Source organism: Macaca thibetana, chromosome 17 (genome assembly GCF_024542745.1).
Source record: "Macaca thibetana thibetana isolate TM-01 chromosome 17, ASM2454274v1, whole genome shotgun sequence".
In the NCBI taxonomy this organism is placed as follows: domain Eukaryota; kingdom Metazoa; phylum Chordata; class Mammalia; order Primates; family Cercopithecidae; genus Macaca; species Macaca thibetana.
The window spans coordinates 6,467,581-6,490,210 of NC_065594.1; the positions used below are offsets into that span (position 1 = coordinate 6,467,581).

A 22,630-nucleotide genomic window follows, 5' to 3' on the forward strand; every position below is an offset into this window, starting at 1 on the left:
TAAGGTCAGTTACAGGTATGTATGTTCATACAGAGAAGATGTGTATACCACGTTGGAAAAGAAGATGAGAAGGAGACAGAAAGCAAAATTAGCTAATAGGAAATGATAAATACACACCCAGGTAAAATCAAAAAATGAATCTTTGAAGATTACTTCCAATGCCATTTTAAATGCTTTTTACAACCACTGATATGCTGAACATATGCAATTAAACTCAGAAGTGATTTATTTTAACCAACAACCCTCTATACACACACCCCAAAAAAGGAAAACTAACAGATCTCAAAGTTCTAGGAAATCAGATATAGTACTTGCAGAGTAATAAATAATAAAAATAAAAACAATATATTTTAACATATAAAATTTTTAAGGAATGATAAAATGTAAAGCTAAAACTCCATTTTGAAATAAAATTATCTTGAGAAGAATACAGAATTTCTAAAAGTTCTGCATTTGAATAATTCATGAACATCTTGAATATACACTGCTCTTCTAACCTAGAAATTCCACTACTATGTCCCCGGAGTTGCAATTACCTTCCACAGTGAACCACAACAGCAACCAGGTCGTACATTCTGTCTGGATTGGTGGCATCACCTGAAGTGTTAAATAGACGAAGTTCTAAAGGGAAAACTACCCGGTAAGAGAGTTTTGTATATCGATGAAGTTGATCCATATATTTAAATCTCTTCAGGTGCAGAGCTAGAATCATGGGCAGTTTTTTAACTTTCATCCTATTAAAAATAAAAATGAAAACAAAATTTCACAAAAGATATCCACCATGTCCTTGAATTATCAAACTATGATATCCAACGAACAGATAGTCAATGGTCAGTTTTAATAGCCCAGCACTGCCCAGTTTCGCACATTTCTACCAATTATTTTTATAATGACAAAACAATGTTCTGAACATCTTAGGACGACCCCACCCTACCGATCATCGCCACACCACATAATCTGACATAGCACTCAACATGGCTCCAAAACAGATGGAATGGCATTAGTCCTTGGTTAAGGAATCTGTATTTTTCAAACACACATCTCTTATAATAAGGCTAAATGCACAGGGTGCTCAAGAGTGGTAGAGGGAAAACAAGTTTCTTGAAACTGACAATTCCTTTGGACTTGGGTAGACTGAAATCTATTTTTTCTATCAATCTATATGATGCAGGTACAGACTGACAATAGGAGACTAAAACAACAAAAGCGCTACAGACCATTCAAGGTGCTTGTCAGAGACAAGAAATAATTCCATATTAAGAAAAATGACTATGTATATCCTAGAAAGGGAATAAAATAACCTGGAAACTTAGGAGTTAAGTTTTTAATTGTGAAACACAGGCTGTTCTTCATGTTCTAAATAATCTTTATTATGCCTTTAAATGCCATTTCTCCCTGAGAGTGCCTTTGTACTCCTACTTCACCTAAAAATCTATTCTTTTAATGGCTCAGCTCAAATGTCACACCCTCTGGCACAAATACCTGTTCTCTTCAATCCTCCATCAGCGCTTTACAGGTTCACTTTATATATGTCAAGCTTATTACATGGTAACAATTTTAGGTGATTACGGTTCTTTTCTTCTAGGCCCTGAACTCGTGGCAGCTAGAAAGCATTCCCTTCATTTTTATTTCCCCACTATCTAGCAACATGCCTGACATAGGATAGATGCCAAATGTTGCAGAACTGAATTTTAAATGGGTCTGGTGAAGCAAAATACTCCTCACAATTTAAACAAGTGAGATATATGGTAAGCCACTGTCTCTAATAAGTGAAAAATCATTTTATAACATTATACTAAATCTGCATTCTACATGTCTTAAATATGGTGGATACCTTATTATTCCTAAATTACTTACTATTCGAGTAACTTGGCCTTTTGGAAACATTAGCCAAAGTAAAGGTAAACAACTAGTCACTCCTAGAAAGCAATCCAGCAATATGAATTGGGAGCCTTTACGGCCTTTGTCTCACTAATCCTATTTCTAGAAACATAAATTAAATATATAATCTCAAAAACATCCCTTATGAGAATAATCTACTTGTAGAGTTCTTTTACATTGTAAAAAATCCCAACTATTCAACAACAGGAAATGTAGAAATAAATTAGACTTCAAACATAACAGTGTTGTACAACTTAAAACACTGCTGATGAAAGTTTCCAGGTGACATGGAAAAATACTTAAGAAGTCAGGATGTAAAATTATACATAAAATTTAATTCAACTATGAATTACCCATGTAGAGTTCCTGAAACGAAATCTTTACAAAACATCAAGGTATCCTTTGAGAATTTCCAATGGATGGTAGATGCAAAAGACAAATTTTCTCAGCATAAAATGAGTGTCAGTGTACTATTAATAAAGGGCAGTCAGGTAAGACTAGGAAGAGGAAAGAGAATGAACTTGGCCTGATGGTTAGGGAAAATGTGTTTTTAGCAATTACACAAGGCGGGGGGAGTCCAAATGCAGAAAAGAGAAAATGTCTCAGTAATAGCAGATACAATGTTTGATAAGACAACACATGAAGAGTATGAATCCTATTTGCCAAAGATCCTCTCAGGGGAGAAGTGCTGGCTACCACAAAGAAACCAGCTATCCATGGAATTGTCAAGCAAAAATATGTGTGGAGCCATATTTTAAAGATGATGAGAGACTAGCTTACAAAATTTCCCTCATATTGAAATGGTTCCAGAAGAAAAAGCAGAAAACTGCTTGAACATACGTGTAAGGAGTGTGAAACTCATGTAGATTTTGCAGCAGAAGGAAGAAAAAAGAAGTTGACTTCCTGTTCAAAACACTAAGACCAGCAAAACACCAAAGAATGTATAAGATTCTGGCTTTCCTTCCATTCCAACTTGTGGCGAGGGAGGTTACATTAGGGAGGTCTTGATCACTGTCATTGTTTTATAAAAAAAAGTTGTCTTAGAACATAGTGTTTTCTACAAAAGACAAACATTTTGAAGAAAAAAGAGGAGGACAGAGATCATTATTTTCCTTTTTAAGTGTGAATAAACACTGATTTTTAAAAATCTTCTGTAAGCAGATATCAATTTTCTATTTAAATTTATTTTTTTAATGACATTTACCGACCACACAAACAACTACTTAAAATTTGGATGAATTTCTATTATTCAGTTGGCCCTCCATATTGGGAGTTCCACATCCACAGATTCAACCAGCCATGAATTGAAAATACCCAAAAAATAAATAACTAAAAGTAAAAAAGACAAATGCCATTTTAAAAAACACAGTACAACAATTATTTATATACCATTTACAGTGTATTAGGTATCGAAATACATAGGAGTATATGCATAGGTTATATGCAAATACTTGTCATTTTATATCAGGGACTTGAGCAACCATGCATTTTGCTGTAGGTGAGGGCCCTGGAACCAACTGATACTGAGGTACAACTCTATGCATTTTCTTGCTTTTACATCTTTAAAATGACAAATTGCATTCTTGTTGTATTATAACATAACAGGGGGTTGCTTATCTTGATAATGTCTAGTTATAATTTAAAACTATTCCAAAAAAGCACAAGGATGGGAAAAGACATACCATGTAAACACCAATCCTAAGTAAGCTGGCTATACTAATGTCAGACAAAGCATATAAGATAAGGAATCTTACCAGAAATAAAGAATACTTCATAATAATGGTCAATTAACTAAGAGAACATAACAATCTTAAAAGCATGTGCTCCAAAATTTTTTCAAATTTCAGAAATAAACAGACAAGTGCATAATCAGAATTGGAATCTTTAACAGACTTCTCTCACTAACAAAAAAAATCAGTAAGGACAGGAAAATATGAACATCCTAACTATGGACTTAATTGACATTTATGGAATACTCAACCCCAAACTGCACTATATACATTCAAGTTCAACCAAAACACTCACTAATGTACTGGACAATAAAAGAAGTCTCAATAAATTTCAAAGATGAAATCAGAGTATGCCCTCTGATAAAAAAATCTAGAAAACCCCCTAGCTACGGAAACTAAGCAACACATTTCTAAATAAGCCATAGGACAAACAGAACATCACAAAGGAAATCAGAATACATTTTTAAATGGATGATTATTATGAGACTACAACATCCTCTCATTTTAGGTCCTGTTCCCTAGGGCAGACCCTGAGACAGGAATTCCCAGGCCTGTGATTTATTAATGTCATGCTCCCTGTGTATGGTGGGGGGGCGGGGGGAAGGAAAGCAGGTAAGGATTCAATCTCAAGCAAAATCCCAGGAAGAGTGGCTTCAGCTCAGTGTCAAGAGAAACCCTGGAGTCTAAATTTCACCTCCGATTTCTCTTGACCACAAGGTAGCTGGGGTTTCATATGCTCTTTAGCACCTGTCAGTGACTGGTCAAAAACTGGGAATTTGAACCAAATTCCCAGAAACTCCCTTCTCCAGTAGCCCAAGGGGGAGTCCTTCCCAGAGCCATCAGGTGCTAAGTAGTCCAAAAGGCTAGGGGAGGAGCTGGAGGAAGGACTGACATTGCCCGCAACCACCCTCAACCGGAATACCAACTATCCTGCCGCAGGCAAGCAACACCAGTACAGGATGGAATGCAGACCCCGGAATCCAGTGGAATCAGCTGTTTTTCTCAAGTCAGAAACCCTTTTTAAAGTAAATTTCCTATTTTTATAAACTGTGTGAGCCAAACAGAGTTCTACAGATGGAATGTGATCCAGAGGACACTATGTGCAAGCTCTGCCACAGATGAATGTAATACCCCAGCCACAGGCACTTAAGAGCTTACCAACATCCTGTCAGCACAGAAGTCCTGACCACACAGAAAAGCTTAATAATTGTACAGACGTTCAGTTCCAAGGACTGAATTCCATGCCCCTTTAAAAGGTGCCATCAACAAGGATTAATTGTGACACATTACAATGAGGGGGTCAGGGCGAATAGAATGTTTTATGTGAGAAAGTCACTAAGGTGACTCCGTGAGATATAAGCAATGAGAGGACATTTAGGTAGCAGAACCTAAACTCCAGCATGTGTCAAAATGGGGGATGGGTCACAGGCACAAATGAGGCTCATGGCGTACCCCAACATGTGTAAAAAACGTACTATTGAGGGACGGACATCTGGAGATCCAGGTAGGCACGTAGGCAGGGAGCCAGGAGGCACCAACTTCTCAACAGATGGAAGGACCCACCCAACTCAGCTTCCAGAAGACTTGCATGGGGCTGTGTGCGCAAGAGGCGGTCGGAGATGTTGGCTATAGCAAGGCAAATCCCTATTGCCGATATGATTTCACACGATACTACACAAGTTACCATGACTGGGACTGACTACAGGGGAAAAAGATATGAATCTAGTTAAGAAAATGAAGCAAAAGGAAGGGCCTTCATCTCACAAACAGGAAGCAATTCAATCATTAAATCTAGGGCAGATACTCAGAGATGGACTGTGGCCATGACAATGTGATGCTGAGTCACCTGGCCATGCATGGGTCTTCTTCAACACCTGGTAAGAACAGGACTGGTCCCAAAAGTGGGGTCAGGCACATACGGAATAAAGGGAGAGTAAAGAGACTTGAGAGAGGAAAGATGAGAAGGCAAAGAGCTCAGCTCCCAGTCCATTGTCACTAATCATTGGATCCCACAGAGTAGTGACAGAAATACAGGCATACCTTGGAGATACAGAAAGTTCAGTTCCAGGCCACTCCAATAAAGTGAAGACTGCAATAAAGTGAAGACCGCAATAAAACAAGTCATACACATTTTTGGTTTCCCAGTGCATATAAAAGTTATGCTTATATTATACTGTAGTCTATTAAGTATGTAATAGCATTATGTCTGAAGAAAAGTCTGTTATCTTGGTTTAAAAATAGTTTATTGCTGAAAACTTAATGATCATCTGAGCCTTCAGAGAATCATCATCTTTCTGCCGGTGGAGGGTCTTGTCTGAAGGTTGATGGTTGCTGACTTATCAGGACGGTGGCTGCTGAAGGTCGGGGTGGCTGAGGCAATTTTTTTTTTTTTTGAGACAGAGTATTGCTCTGTCGCCCAGGCTGGAGGGGAATGCAGTGGCGCGATCTCGGCTTACTGCAAGCTCCAGGCTGAGGCCATTTCTTAAAATAAGGTAAGAATGTCTGCCACATCAACTGGCTTTTCCTTTCACAGATTTCTCTGTAGCATGTGATGCTGTTTGATAGCATTTTATCTACAGAACTTTTCAAAATTGAGTCAATCCTCTCAACCCCTGATGCTGCTATCAACTAAGGTTATGTAATATTCTAAATCCTTTGTTGTCATTTCAACAATGTTCACAGCATGTTCACCAGGAGTAGATTCCATCTCAACAAACCATGAGATTGCAGCAATTTGATCATGAGATTGCAGCAATTCAGTCACATCTTCAGGCTCTTAATTCTTGTTCTCTTGGTGTTTCTACCACATCTTCAGTGACTTCCTCCACTGAAGTCTGAACCCCTCGAAGCCATCAATGAGGGCTGGAATGAACTTCTTCCAAACTTCTGCTAATGTTAATATTTTTACCTCCTCCCATGAATCACAAATATTCTAATGGCATCCAGAATTGTGAATCCTTTCCAAAAGGGTTTCAATTTACTTTGCTCAGATCCATCAGAGGAATCTCAATCTATGGCAGCTATAGCCTTAAAAAATATTAAATAATAAGACTTGAAAGTCAAAATAACTCCTTGATTCATGGGCTGCAGAATGGAGCTTATGTTAGCGGGCATGAAAACAACATCAATCTCTGTGTGTGTCTCCATCAGAGTGCTTAGGTGATCACATGTATTATCAATGAGTAATAATATTTTGAAAGAAATCTTTTTTCTGAGTGACAGGTCTCAATAGTGAGCTTAAAATATTCAGTAAATCATACTGTAAACAGATGTGCTGTCATCCAGGCTTTGTTTCTTTTCTACAGCACAGGCAGGGTAGATTCAGCATAATTCTTAAAACTCAAGGATTTTAGGGACGGTAAATGAATACTGGCTTCAACTTAAAAGTCACCAGCTGCATTAACTGCTAACCAGAGAATCAGCCTGTCCTTTGAAGCTAGGCACTGACTTCTCTCTAGCTATGACAGTCCTACACGCCCTCTTTTTCCAATAGAAAACTGTTACCTCTATATTGAAAATCTGTTGTTTAGTGTAGCCACCATCAACAATTATTTTAGCTAGGCAATCTAGATAACTTACTGCAGCTTCTAGATCAGCATTTGCTGCTTCATCTTGTACTATTATCTTATGGAGATGGCTTCTTTCCTTAAAACCTCATGAACCCACCCCTGCTGGCTTCAAAATTTTCTTCTGCAGCTTCCTCACCTCTCTCAGCCTTCACAGAATTGAAGACAGGCCCTTGTTTTGGATTAGGCTTTGGCTTAAGGGAATGTTGTGGCTAGTCTGATCTTCTAACCAGGCCACCCAAACTTCTCCACGTCAGCAATAAGGCTGTTTTGCTTTCTTATCATTTGTGGGTTCACTAGAGTAGCTCTTTTAATTATCTTTCACAACTTTTTATTTGCACTCACATCTTGGCTGTTTGGTGCAAGAGGCCTAGCTTTCAGCCTATCTTGGCTTTCAACATGCCCTATTCATTAAGCTTAATTATTTCTAGCTTTTCATTTAAAGTGAGAGACATGCAAATATTTCTTTTCACTTGAACCCTTAGAAGCCACGTAAGGTTATTAACTGGCCTAATTTCAATATTGTTGTGTCTCGGGGAATAAAGAGGCCCGAGAGAGAGGTGGTGGTGGGGGAGACGTCAGGTTGGTGGAGCAGTCATAACACACAACATTTAAGTTCATCTTTTTTTTTTCGAAATGGAGTTTCGCTCCTGTTGCCCAGGCTGGAGTGCGATGGCGCGATCTCGGCTCACGACAACCTCCACCTCCTGGGTTCAAGTGATTCTCCTGCCTCAGCCTCCCAAGTTGCTGGGATTACAGGCATGTGTCACCACACCTGGCTAATTTTGTTATTTTTAGTAGAGATGGGGTTTCACCACATTGGTCAGGCTGGTCTCCAACTCCTGACCTCAGATGATCTGCCCACCTCAGCCTCCCAAAGTGCCGGGATTACAGGTGTGAGCCACCGTGCCTAGCCAAGTTCTTCATCTTAAACGGGTGCAGTTTATGGTGCTCCCAAGACAATTAACATAGTAACATCAACGATAACTGATCACATATCACCGTAACAATATAATAATGAAAAAGTTTGAAATAGTGCAAGAATTACCAAAAATGTGACAGAAACAGGAAATGTGCGCACATGCTGTTGGAAAAATTGCACCGATAGACTTGCTCAACACACGGTTGACACAAACCTTCAATCTGTAAAAACCGCAGGATCTGCGAGGTGCTGTACAGTGAAATGCAATGTGCTGTTCTCTAAGACCTCAGCCTCAGCCTCCCCCTCACCCCCATGCCAGCAGCCAGGGACAGGAAATCAACACCTGAAGCAGCCATCAATCCCTTCTCATTACAGTTCCCCAGGGTGATCACTGTCCTCTCACCTCTATGCTTTAACCTCCCATGGGATAAACGTATAGATGACCATTAGAGTGACATTTCCCAAACCACTATCTTTCCGGAACTGCGCTATTTACAAAGTTCAATAGGCATGCTATATAAACGGAGTCTATGTGCAAGTAAATTCTGGAAAAGGCTGGATAAAGTTTCCTTTATTTTGTGAGTCTTCAGGAGCATGAATATCTAAAATAAAATATTATACAGCAAATCATTTGATCATAAAATACGAATTTTGTGGTACATCATTAACATTCCCAAAAATCATTCTTCAGTGTTCTCAGGATGAACCTTTCTGGGAGATTTCTTTTTTTTTTTTCTGTTTTTTGATATGAAGTCTCACTCTTGTCACCCAGGCTGGAGTGCAATGGCGCCATCTTGGCTCACTGCAACCTTTGCCTCCCAGGTTCAAGTGATTCTCCTGCCTCAGGCTCCCAAGTAGCTGGGATTACAGGCTCCTGCCACCATGCCTGGCTAAATTTTGTATTTTTAGTAGAGACGGGGTTTCACCTTGTTGGCCAGGCTGGTCTCAAACTAGGTTATGTATTTTGTTATCTTTTTAACTACAATAAAAATATGCACTTTTTTTGTCACTCATAAATCCATGTTTGCATTTATACACACACACACACACACACAAACAAATTATTGTCCGGGCGTGGTGGCTCACGCCTGTAATCCCAACACTTTGGGAGGCCGAGGTGGGCAGATCACGAGGTCAAGAGATTGAGACCATCCTGGCCAAGATGATGTAACCCCGTCTCTACTAAAAATACAAAAATTAGCTGGGCGTGGTGGCGCACGCCTATAGTCCCAGCTACTCAGGAGGCTGAGGCAGGAGAATCGCTTGAACCTGGGAGGCAGAGGTTGCAGAGGTTGCAGTGAGCTGAGATCATGCCACTGCACTACAGCCTGGGCGACAGAGCTAGACTCCATCTCTAAAAAAAAAAAAAGAAAGAAAAGAAAAGAAAGAAAATTAACATTTGGCAGTGGTTCATGCCTGTAATCCCAGCACTTTGGGAGGCTGAGGTGTGTGGATCACCTAAGGTCAGGAGTTCAAGACACGGTGGAATCCCATCTCTACTAAAAATACAAAAATTGGCCAGGTGTAGTGGTGCGTGCCTGCAGTCCCAGCTATTCGGGAGGGGGAGGCACTCCAGCCTGGCGACAGAGTGAGATGGAAAAAATGAAAATAAAAAAGTTCTATAGTTTTAGGTCTTAAATCCATCTTGAGCTAATTTTTGTAGATGATGTAAGGTAAGGGTTCAACTTTATTCTTTTTCGTGTGGATATTCAGTTTTCCCAACACCATTTGCTGAAGACATTATCCTTTTCCCACTGTGTATTCTTGGCACCCTTGTTGAAGATCAGTTGCCTGCATATGTATGGTTTTATTTCTGGGCCATTTTGTTCCACCTGGTCCATATGTCTTTAGGCCAGTAGCATACTGTTTTAATTACTGTATTTTTGAAATATATTTTGAAATCAGAAGTTTAATGCCTCCAGTTTTGTTCTTCTCTCTCAAGATTGTTCAACTATTTAGGGTCTTTTGTGATTCCACGTGGATTTTTGGATGTTTTTTTCTATTTCTGCAGAAAATGCCATAGGAATTTTTATAGGGACTGCACTGAATCCCTAGATTGCTTTGGGTAGTATGGACATTTTAACAATATTAAGTCTTCCATCCACTAACATAGGATGTGTTTCCATTTGTTTGTATCTTAATTTCTTTCAGTAACATCTTACAATTTTCAATATACAAGTCTTCTGCCATGTAAATTTATTCTTAAGTATTTTATTGTTTCTAATACTATTATAATGGAATGTTTTCTTTTTTTCTTTTTTTTTTTTTTTTTTTGAGACAGAGTCTCACTCTGCTGCCCAGGTTGCAGTGCAGTGATGCCATCTCCGCTCACTGCCACCTCTGTCTCCCAGGTTCAAGCAATTCTCTTGCCTCAGCCTCCAGAGTAGCTGGGATTACAGATGTGTGCCACCATGCCTGGCTAATTTTTTTATTTTCAGTAGAGACGGCATTTCACCATATTGGCCAGGCTGGTCTTCAACTCCTGACCTTAGGCGATCTGCCCACCCTGGCCTCCCAAAGTGCTGGGATTACAGGTGTGAGCCACCACGTCTGGCCGTCAAATTGATTTTTGGTTTTTTAGTAAGAACTATGATCTGTATACTCAACACAAGCTTATCCTATTATTCCAAAACTGAAAACTATAAACTTTCAGAAGTGAATTCATCCAAGTAAAGGTCAAAAATACTAAATAAACTGCTCAATATCACACCACAAATTATCAGAAAGGCTGATGCTAGATCCTAATGAGAAATACGTAACTTCTGTAAAGTTGTCTTTCCAGGAACTTATGCATAATTCATCCTACAAAGTGTCCAAAAATATGTGGGGAATATGTGTATATACACACAAAACTGTTTACTGTTCATAACAGTGTAAAAAATCTAAATTGTTAGATTTAGACAACTGGTAGATACATGGTACTATGGTATGTTCATACAAAAAAAATAACTACTACACAGCAGGCGTGGTATCTGGCTCCTGTAATTCCAGCCACACCAGAGGCTGAGGAAGGAGGACTGTTTGAGGCCAGGAGATCAAGACCAGTCTAGGCAACATAGCAAGATCCTGCGTAAAAAATAAAATTCAATAAATTATTCAGGTGCGGTGGCACACATCTCTAGTCCCAGCTATACAGAAGGCTGAGGTAGGAGGATCATTTAAGCCCAGGAGTCTGAAGCTACAGTGAGCTAAGATCGCACCACTGGACTCCAGTCTAGGTGACAGAGAGAGATCTTTTGTCTCTTTAAAAAATATATACATATATACATGCACATATATATATATTTTATATATATGCACACATATATACACATATATATAAAATTACACACACACACACAGACACACACACAATGCACCACCTCCTAAGGATATAAAAATATTTTTTCATTAACATGGTCGCAATTTTTTAAGTGAAAAAAGTTTCAAACTTGCACATAAAGTTTGATAGCATTTTGGGGACTATGTATGTATATACATACACACTTTAAAAATCTAAGATATATACAAAAATGTTAACATTTTATAGCTTTTATAGTGATTCTTGATTTACATTTATCTGTATTTTCTAATTTATTTACGAAGAATACACATTCTTCATGTATTTTCTAATACATTAAAATTTCATATCTTTAAAACAAAGAGCTCGATTTTACAGACAATTCTCAATTCCTCACATGTGATTACTTGTATAACCATCATTCGAGGGAAAGGGTGGCTTTTGCTCACAGATGGGCCTTCCTCCCTACAGTCAGTAGTCTGAAAGGTGTATTTCTCTTAGCTACATTTAGTCCCTGACTCTTACTTATCCAATGGTCTTAGGTACTTTCGAAGGCGTTTTCAGGATGAATGTAATGCCTTAGCCCCTATCCCTCTGATTAAACTTCTTTGAGGTGCTCCCCATCATATACACTAATGGACAGAAACAGTGAGTAATCTATTTTGATTCTGTGGTCCATTACCAAAAACACTTTCCTTCCTAGGAAATGTCTGTGACCAAAACAAAAACATAATCACTTAAAAATCTGAGCTCTTCCCCTCCCTTAAAGAACAACTCAGTTCAACTATTTGATGGGGCCAAATAACAGACATCTGTACAGGCAGGAGAAGGCGAAGCCCAAGCAGAAAAGGGTGTGTGTGTTTATGCATGTGTGTGCATGCAGGGAGCGGGGGCAGGAAGGCAGACAGAATAAGCTGGGTTACCAAAAAGTGCACCGACCAAATAAGTTAATATAGTGGGGAAGGATGTGTGTGTGTTTGTGTGTTCACGCGCATATGCATGCAGGGAGTGGGGGCAGGAAGGTAGAGAGAACAAGCTGGGTTACCTAAAGGTGCGCTGACCAAATAAGTAAATACAGTAAGGATAAGAGCAGCCAACTGTACTGTCGGAGAAAGGAATTACAAATATTACGGTGGTGGCTACAAGAAGATTATCACTGGGTATTCATGGTTTTCAATACAGATAAAGAGATCAATAGATGTAGAAGAGAAATAAATGCAGATATGAAATTTTGTGTGTATATTTATAAATACTCATCTATCCTCTAGCTCTGCTCACTAAGCGGGCTCAGGAACAATGACATTCCAATAGCAATGAGCCCAACTACACAAGGTCTTAGTTTATCGTTTTCCCCTAAGAGAAACCAGGGCTCCTTGGAGAAATGGCTTATTCCAGAGTAGGGGCAAAGAAAGAGCAAAACAAGCCTGAAGAGCTTGAGTCAGAAAGGAAAGAAATCCTGGAGAATGACTGGGCACATCAAGAGAAGAGCCAGCTTGGAGGAGCTCCCCCTGGCCAGATTGTAGATAATGTGAGCATGGAAGTAAGAATGCTAATGGATAACAATCCATTGAATAAAACAGGAACCTTTGAGTCCACTGTAAGATTTTAAAAGTGAATAAAATGAAAGTTCAATGAAGAATGAAATATTTACAATCTCAAAATACTTCTACACAAAACACTTCTAAATTACAACGAGAAAAAGTAAAGATTAACATGAAGAACTCTGTAAAACATCTGGGCAACTTTCACTCAAACATTCAACAACAGCCAAGAACAGTAACGGGAGGTTCAGAAAGGGATTCACATCGCCTCAAACTATCCTTAGAAAGGCCTGCTTGCGTGGATGGTCCTTTTAGCATCTGGAAACTTGGATTTCGGACATGTTCCCACCGCTTGCCAAATAATAAGAGTGTCTCGCTGTGCCTAAATTGTTTGAACAAACAAGACAGTTTATGCTGAACTCCTGCTTTCTTTCTGGGAGTCTGGAATTCGGGGGCATGGTAGGCAGAGGGTACCTGCATGACTAGCCCCAAATAAAAACTCAGGGCACTCAGTCTGTAATGAGCTTCCTGTGTTGTCACAATTCAATGTGGGAAGAATTAACTGTCTTTTGTGACTCCACTGGGACCGTTACTTCCGGGCACTTGCCTGGTTTTCTCTTTGCTGACTGTGTTTTGTATCCAGTTCCTGTAATAAATCTTAGCTGTGAGCATGCCTGGGTGTTGAGCACTGTGAGTCCTTCTAGGAAATCACCTGTCCTAGCAGTGATCTTGGGGATACCCCCAACACACGGCACAAATCAAGTCACATATGCTACTTAACAGGACACGATGAGAAAAACACTGTAAGATTCCTGTCCAAGATACATAACCTGAATTAACCACAGCAAAACATGAGACAAACTCCAAAGAGGGACATTCTACAAAATAACTAACTTACGATTTTCAAAAGTCAGTATCATTAATGTCAAGAAAGGACTGAGAAACTGTTCCAAATTGAAAAAGACTAAAGAGACCGAATGCTAAATGTAATGTGGGATTCTGAACAGAATCCTTCTTCTATAAAGGTCATTACCAGGACATCCTGTGATACCAAAATAAGGTTTGTGGTAACCGTAGCATGTCAGTGTTACTTTCCTGATTTGGATGGATGTGGGAACATAGGAGAACGTCCCTGTTACTGGGAAATATCTATTAAAGTGCCAGGGGCCATGAGGTACATATTAGTAACTCACCTTCAAATGATTTAGGGTAAAAAAGCTTTCTTGGTCTATTCATGCAACTTTTCTGAGTTTGAGATTGTTTCAAAATAAGAAGTAATGATGATGATGATGATGATGATGTTTATTATTCCATTTATTGATACCAAACCAGTCTTACAATAACACGCTAAGAGAATGTACAACATCCCATGTAGGAAAAGCAGAAACTGGGGGTGTGGGGGATGGAGAATGGGGAGTCCTATCTCCCTCAACTCTCTTCACCAAGAAAAAAGTTTACATCATCAGGAAAGCCTCAAAGCCAAATATTTTAGCTGTACTGGTTTATGATGATTAAATAATTGCTAGACATAGGAAATCACTTGAGGGTACAGAGTTTTTGTAAAAGAAACATCAAGTAGAATATCATTTACCTAGTAATACTTAATGAACATTAACTGTTAGTGATAGAATTAAGAATTTTTACTCAACTTAAATTTTCCTAGATTGTTTTTCCAAGCCCACCTCCAAAACCAATTGCAAAAAAAAAATCACTTAAAAATCCATAAAGCACTAAATTACCGTTTGTGTGCTTCCTGTTTGCTGCGACACTCTTCACAGTAATACTTGTATTCACTGCATAGAGTTTCTGTGTTGCTGAAACCCCTGTGTGAAATTCAAAACAAATTTATTTTGTAGATACCAGGAAATCATTATCCATTTAAAAAAATTCCAGACTAAAAATAATTATTAAATTTCAAACTAAATAATTCTACATATACCTTAAGCAGTGAGTAATTGATGTATTTTGTTCCACGTCAACAGAAAGGTCTAAAAAATCTTCATCTTTGCTGCTTATCTGTAAAAATAGTGAATTATCTTTGATTTTTTCAAATACTAGTAAACCACAGTTCCCAATTAACAGAATTAAATGCATTCTATTACTATTAGTAAGTAAACAATTCTTTTCCCTCAAGTTCAAAAGAAAACTACTTAATTTGGATTATCCAAAAGGACATTGAATAAACAAACCATACCAGATGTATAAATAAAACACCAAAGTACACTTTTGACTGACTCTCTCTGGCAAAGGCTAGTATGATGTGAGAGTTCATGATTTTCCAAAGTCTTTGTGTTATTTTAAAGCATGAAATAAACTGTACCATACACACTGATTCTTAAAAAAACATAGGCCAAGACTGAACAAAAATGCTTCACACAGGACATCTGTATTGTTTTGTCATTAAAAAAAAAAATTTAGCCCAAAATGTTAAATTACATTCTTCATTTGTGACTGACTTTATTTCTCCTAAAAATGTAATATAAAGTTTTGTTTGATTTATGGGTAAATAATCTTAGAAAGTTATCACTTGCTCATGTGAATTGGAATAGGACAGAACTTTAGACATAAATCTTCCTAGCTATATCTATCAGCAAGTCCATCCTGAAGGTACATGTGCAACAGAAGATACGTCTGACTCAGCTCCCTGGGCCTCTCATCCACTCAGTTAAGCAAACACCATCCCATTTTAATACTGCATCGAGATTATAAGCTCAGTAAGTTGTCATAGAACATGTGGCTGTACATAGTATGTATTTATGCAAATGTAAGTAAACCAGGGTACTGTGCAGAGCGTATTTTATAGACAGTTGAAGGGAGTTCCAATGGTGATTTTGACTTTCCTTGACTTCAACATTAAGCTAACCGTAGGACCTAAACCCCTTCTCTAAGATGCCATTCCACTGTGCGATGGAAGATACATTAACACTACAAGATAACTGACCTGAGTCTCAAAAAGTCTGGTGAAAAAGAAGGGGAAACACAGACAACTCAGAGAGAAAAAAAAGAGAACATGATATGTTTAAGGAAAATACATCAATTTTGTAGAAAAGTGGGTAGGGTGACAAGAGATAGTATGGTAGAGGTAGGCTAAAGCCAGATCAGGCAGGAATTTACATGTAAGCTATAGAGAAGTAAAAGTTATACAGTCTGGTGTTTCTCAAAATCAATTTTGTATTCCTCAAAAAGAAGTCCTCAGACACTGCCTCAGGGGTCATTTGAAATGTTCACTTTTATGATCATGTAAAAACCTAGACACAAGGATGTTCTAGATCACCTGGGCGCATGAATTACTATGTTTATATTTGCAATTGGGTTGGTGCCAAGTGGTCACCAAGTAGGGCAGTATTTCACTCTCCAAAGTGGTTGTGAAGACATCTGGCTGCTATTGGACTAATATGTCCTAATGTCACGTCATACACAATATGGGGAGATCCTAGTCTAAAACTCAGGGAAGAAGTCTAGGGTGGAGATCTGGAGTTGAGACTCATCAGCACATGTGATAATAAAATGGAACAGGATCATGATCCTCCCAATGCAGAGTGAGAAGCAACCGACAATGAAACCTGGGGAACACCCACATTTAAAGAATGGAAAAAGAGAAGCCAATGAATGAGACTGAGAAGGAACCCTCATAGAGAACACCGGAAAAGGGTGTTGCAGACACCAGCTTCCTACCACCTGAGACGTTACCAGTTGCATTTCTAAAATACAAGCATAAGCTCCTCCAGGAAGCCCGTCCCTCACCTGTCCAAATCCTTCCCACTCCCACCTGGATTAGGTCTACCATTCTCTGGCTGGCATGGCATCCTGTGCATACACATACAATAACACACTGTACTGGAATTGCCTGAACACTGGTTTGCCAGTCTTCATTACCACAGGAGTATCTTGAGATCAGAGGCTTATGTCTTACTCATCTACCATCTTCTACCTGGCATAGTTGGTGCTTAGCACCCCCAAAAATGAATACTTAAATAGAAATCTAACACAACACGCGTGGCATTGATACGAGGAAGAACTACCAAACTCCAATGAAAGATAGCAAAAAAAGTGGTAAATAAGGGGAGATAGTGCATATACTTGGATAAGAAGACTCAATTTTGTCAAGATATTTTTTTCTCAACTTGATCTATAGGTTCAGCAAAATCCTTATCAAAATCCCAGCAAGTTATTTTGTGGATATCGACAAACTTGATTCTAAAGTTTACATGGAGAGGCAAAAGACCCAGAAAAGCCAACAAAATATTGAAGAACAAAGTCAGAGGACCAAGACTACCTGACTTTAAGACTTACTCTAAAGCTACGGTAATCAAGACAGCATGGTAATGGGGAAAGAACAGATATACAGACCAACAGGACAGAAGAGAGTGCCCAGAAACACGCTCACACAAATAGAGTCAACTCATCTTTGACAAAGGAGCAAAGGCAATTCAATGGAGAATCATCTTTTCAACAAATGATGCTGGAGCAGATGGACATCCACATGCAAAAAAATTAACCCAGAATAAACCTTATAATACCTTATACAGAAATTAACTCAAAAAGGATCATAGACATAAATTTAAAAATGAAAAACTATACAATTCCTAGAAGATAACATAGGAGAAATTCTAAGGGACGTTTAGTTTATTGATGACTTTTTAGATACAACACCAAAAGTATAATGCATGGAAGAAAAAGTTGGACTTTATTAAAACATTAAAAACTTCTGCTCTGCCAGCCAGGCCCGGTGGCTCACGCCTGTAATTCCAGCACTTTGGAAGGGTAAGGTGGGCGGATCACTTGAGTTCGGGAGTTCAACACCAGCCTGACCAACATGGAGAAACCCCGTCCCTACTAAAAATACAAAATTAGCCAGGTATGGTGGTGCATGCATGTAATCCCAACTACTTGGGAGGCTGAGGCAGGTGAATCACTTGAACCCAGAGGCGGAGGTGGCAGTGAGCTGAGATCACGCCAATGCACACCAGCCTGGGCAACAAGAGCGAAACTCCATCTCAAACAAACAAACAAACAAACAAAACTTCTGCTCTGCCAAAAACAGTGCTAAAAGAATGAAAAACACGGACTGGGAGAAAATATTTGCAAAAAACCCACCTGATTTATGAACTAGTATCCAAAATTATACCCCCCAAAAAAACCCACTTAAAATTCAACAATACTCAAAGAAAACTTTGGGAGGCAAACAGTCTGATTGGCGGGCGCCTGTAAAAAAAGTGAGCTGAGATCCGGCCAAAAGATCTGGAAAACAAACAGTCTGATTTAAAAAAATAGACAAAAGATCTGGACACATCACTAAAGATATATAGATGATAAATAAGCAGATGAAAAGACGATCAACAACATATGTCATTAGGGCCTTGCAAATTAACATGAGATAACACTACACACTTATTAGAATGGCCAAAATCCAACTGACAACACCAAATGTCAGCAAGGATGTGGAGAAACAAGAACTCTCATTCACTGCTGGTAAGCAGGAAAAATGGTACAGCCACCGTGGAAGACAGAATGTTGGTTTCTTATCAAACTAAACATACTCTCACCATACAATCCAGTGATCATGCTCCTTGATATTTACAAAAAGGAAGTAAAAACTCACATCCACACAAAAGCCTGCACACAAATGTTTATAGAGCTTTATTTATAATTGGCAAAACCTGGAAGCAACCAAGACGTCCTTCAGTAAGTGAATGAACTTTAAAACCTGCAGCACATGCATACGGTGGAATGTTGCTCGGCCGAAAATTAAAGAAATGAGTTATCAAGCCATAAAAAGACATGGAAGAACCTTAAATGCATATTGCTAAGTGGAAGAAACCAATCCAAACAGGCTGCATCCTATATGATTTCAACTACACGATATTCTGGAAAAGGCAAAACTAGGGAGACTTTACAGGACTCAGCTTTCTTGCCTGTGGATCCTCTTTTCCAATGTTATGAAAACCTAGCAGCGCAACTGTCATAGTAAAGACGAGATCAGGCAAAATCATAAAGGCATGCTGAATCTTGGGCGAGATTTCGATGAGGAGGGAAGTACTTGTGTCTCCCCCCACACTGCCTATTAATTGCAAGGGGATTTAAAAAAAAAAAAAAAAAAAAAAAAAAGTCATCATAAAATGGAACAACTGGCCCAGCACGGTGGATCATGCCTGGAATCCCAACACTCTAGGAGGCTGAGGCAGGTGGGTTGCTTGAGGGCAGGAGTTCGAGACCAGCCTGAGTAACACAGCAAGACCCTGTCTCTACAAAAAATTTAAAAACTAGCTGGGGGTGATGGCAGGCACTGTAGTCCTACTTACTCAGAAGGCTGAGGCAGGAGAATCACTTGAGCCCAGGAGTCTGAGGCTATAACGATCTATAACAGTGTCATGCACTAAAGCCTGGGAAACAGAGCAAAAACCTGTCTCCGAATAAATAAATCAAATGGAGAAACACCACTACCTTGACTGGGTGATCAAAAATTAATTTCACCAACGAGAGGACGATGGATAGTGTGTGCCTACAGATGTGATGCCCCAAGAAGAACACAACATGAACGATGTATTATTATAGCCATGAATGCATAATCTGTATCTAATTAGGAAGAAACATCAGAGAAACTAAATATGAGAACATCTCATTTTAAAAAGTCTGGGGAGGCATATTCCTAAAAAATCTCCATGTTATAACAAAAAAAAAAAGACCATGTAAATGTTTCAGGTTAAAAAAGGCTAAAGAAACAACTAAATGCAATGCCCCCCTCCAAACCGGATTCTGCACTGAGCGGGGAAAATGCTTTAAAGAACATGACTGGCCGGGCATGATGGCTCACACCTGTCATCCCAGCACTTTGAGAGGCCAAAGCAGAAAGACTGCTTGAACCCAGGAGTTCAAGACCAGCCTGAGCAACACAGTAAGACCCGTCTCTACAAAAAATAAAAATTCAAAAATTAGCTGGGCATGGTGGCACGTGCTGGTGGCCCTTGCTACTTATGAGGCTTAGATGGAAGGATTGCTTGAGCCCAGGAAGTCAAGGCTACTGCACTCCAGCCTGGGTGTAACGATTTTCAAGCTTCATCTTTACAAAGTGTACAGCAAGTGGGGTATCTTCCCCTCCTTGAGGGACACTGTATGCTTTAGTTTTTAATTCCAACAATGGATACTAAAGGTAATTATAGAAAAAGGAAAAACAAATTAGTATGCCTCCTGATCGGTATGATCCTATGAGATTATGTCCTAAGACATAATTTTCACAACATGGTCTGTGGCCTCCTAAACTGAAAGAAAATCAAACAGTTCAAGCTACGACATCTTTCTATCACCTCAGGTATTCATTGTCAATAAGCAACATTACATTAAGAATACAGATGGAGTCCTTTTAACTGAAAAACCCATCTTTAACTCCAATATTTAAGAATTACAACTTTCAAGTTCATCTTCCATTTTTCTCTTTCTCAAAGAACAACCTTTAACGTAATGATTCAATTTTTCTCTATACAAAATTGTATGATATACTTACAGTTTCACAAGTAAGACATCTGGTTTCATTAGTTAATGTTCCCTGAAAAATCTCATGAACCCACGTTGGGTCTGGTGTGCTGTTATTATTTTCATTGTCAATATTACCATTAGGTAAGCGACCATTTTGTTTTTCCTGCTTTCTCTCTTCTTGTAAAATATCAGCAATTGTATTTAGCAGGTAATTTAAGAATTCATGGGCATCTTGTTGCATGTAGTTGTCAAAAAGCTCTGAAAATAAAAACATAACATTAGATAATTATTTCAGAATTAAAACTTCATAAAAAAACCATTTATAAAAGAATATCTAGTATTGGGTCAAAACTAAAATATAAATGCACAAGGTTTTTGTAATGTATAACAAATAAATAACTTTCACATCTAAAACTTTTATCTGTATTTGGGGAAAATAAATGTAAAATTAATGAAAATCTTGTTTAAACATACTACTAATTGACCCATGAGAAAAGGGCAAAACCTATCCTCATAATTAGCAATACAGATACTGAGAATTTAAGAAGAAATTGCTTATTAGCTTACCTAACCTATTATTCCACAAATATTTCAACGTGGCAAGCTTTAATGCAGAAATTGGACAACCATTTGCCAATGCCAAGCCAACTGCTTAAGACCCACCACAAAGTTTATTAAAAATAAATTACTGAACCGTACATCCCAGGGATTCTGATTCAGTTGGTAAGGGGTGAGGCCAGAACGTGGGGCTTTTCAAAGCTCCTCCAACTAACTCTAATGCAGAGTCAGGTTTAAGAATCATGTTATCAAGAATTATCTATGTAATCTAGGTAATCTCAAGTCCCTTCCAAATGTGAGATTTTGTAATTCCAAGAAACATTTCCTGCAGTTACACAAGTGAGTAAATATAATTGAAATACTGGTGGTGCTAACATCAAGTGCACTTTACCCTGTGCTTGGCAATACACCACTCTACCAAGAACAGTAAGTCCAACACCCACTTGCTGGGCACTTTGTAAAGATGAAGCCTGAAAATGGCTACACCCAGGCTGGAGCGCAGTGGCCCAGAAGTAAGGACTTCAGAGGCAGTATCTCATTGGATCCCCAACAACCATGTAATACTGTTACTAACTTTATTTTTAAACATGAAAATGGGACCAGAGAGGGTACAGTCACACTGCCAAGAAATGGCAGAGCCAGGATTCAAACTGGGCAGCCTGACTCCACCATGCCACACACAAAGTAATGCCCAGTGTGAGCCCACATACATGAATTGGTCAACAAAATGCATTGAGAAAACCTACCTATTTAGGACATTTTATTTTTAGATTCTCAATGTACATTTAATAAATTCCAGAAGAGTAATTTTACATTTTAAAACAGGTAATTTTACATTTTAAAAATGAATGCATACAAATTTAGAAAAAAATTTAGGGAAAGTCTAAGATAAAAGGAATTAACAACTACATTTTAGAAGAGATACAGATATGACTATATAAAATTAAGTTCTATGTATTAGAAATCTTTTAAAAAGTTAAAAGAAGTGAAATCTGAAAATTATTAACATTTTCAACATATAAAAGCAAATCTCATATAAAAGAAAACCAAAGTGGGCAACAGACTTGCAATTGATTGATAAGAAAAAAACAATCAAAAGACTAAGAAACATGAGAAAATGTTCAATCCCATGGTAAATTAAAAAAAAAAAAAAAAAAAAAAAAAAAAAAAAAAGCAGGCTGAGCTCACTGGCTCATGCCTGTAATCCCAGCACTTTGGGAGGCCAAGGCAGGTGATCACCTGAGGTAAAGAGTTTGAGACCAGCCTGACCAACATGGTCTCTACTAAACACAAAAAATTCACTGGGCGTGGTGGCGCATGCCTGTAATCCCATCTACTTGGAAGGCTGAGGCAGAAGAATCGCTTGAACCTGGGAGGTGGAGGTTGCAGTGAGCCGAGACTGCGCCACTGCACTCCAGCCTGGGCAACAAGAGCAAAACTCCGTCTCAAAACAAAACAAAACAAAACAAAACAACACAACAACAACAACAACAAAAAAAATCCAGAATACCATCTTTGCAAAGTTATTGTAAAAACAGAAAGGGAACGAGTGAAGCTATTTATGGGGGTGGGGGACACAGCTGCTAGAGCAAGGCTGTCTGGGTTGGTGCTATGGTTCTACCTCTAACTGCACGTGTGGCATAGGCAACTTATTCAACCTCCCTGTGCCATAATTCCTC

The 22,630-nt window shown here is 38.7% G+C and overlaps 1 protein-coding gene across 2 annotated transcripts in view; it reads right to left on the minus strand.

The window, feature by feature from the left end:
- USP12 (ubiquitin specific peptidase 12) overlaps positions 1 to 22,630 on the minus strand; it is a 104,743-nt gene that overhangs the window by 8,138 nt on the left and 73,975 nt on the right. For both annotated transcript variants that reach the window (XM_050766899.1, XM_050766900.1), the window contains 4 exons: positions 20,422 to 20,651; positions 14,860 to 14,936; positions 14,660 to 14,743; positions 537 to 734 (listed from right to left, as the gene is read on the minus strand). In XM_050766899.1, the coding sequence (XP_050622856.1) occupies positions 537 to 734; positions 14,660 to 14,743; positions 14,860 to 14,936; positions 20,422 to 20,651 (589 nt within the window). The remainder of the gene's footprint in view (positions 1 to 536; positions 735 to 14,659; positions 14,744 to 14,859; positions 14,937 to 20,421; positions 20,652 to 22,630) is intronic.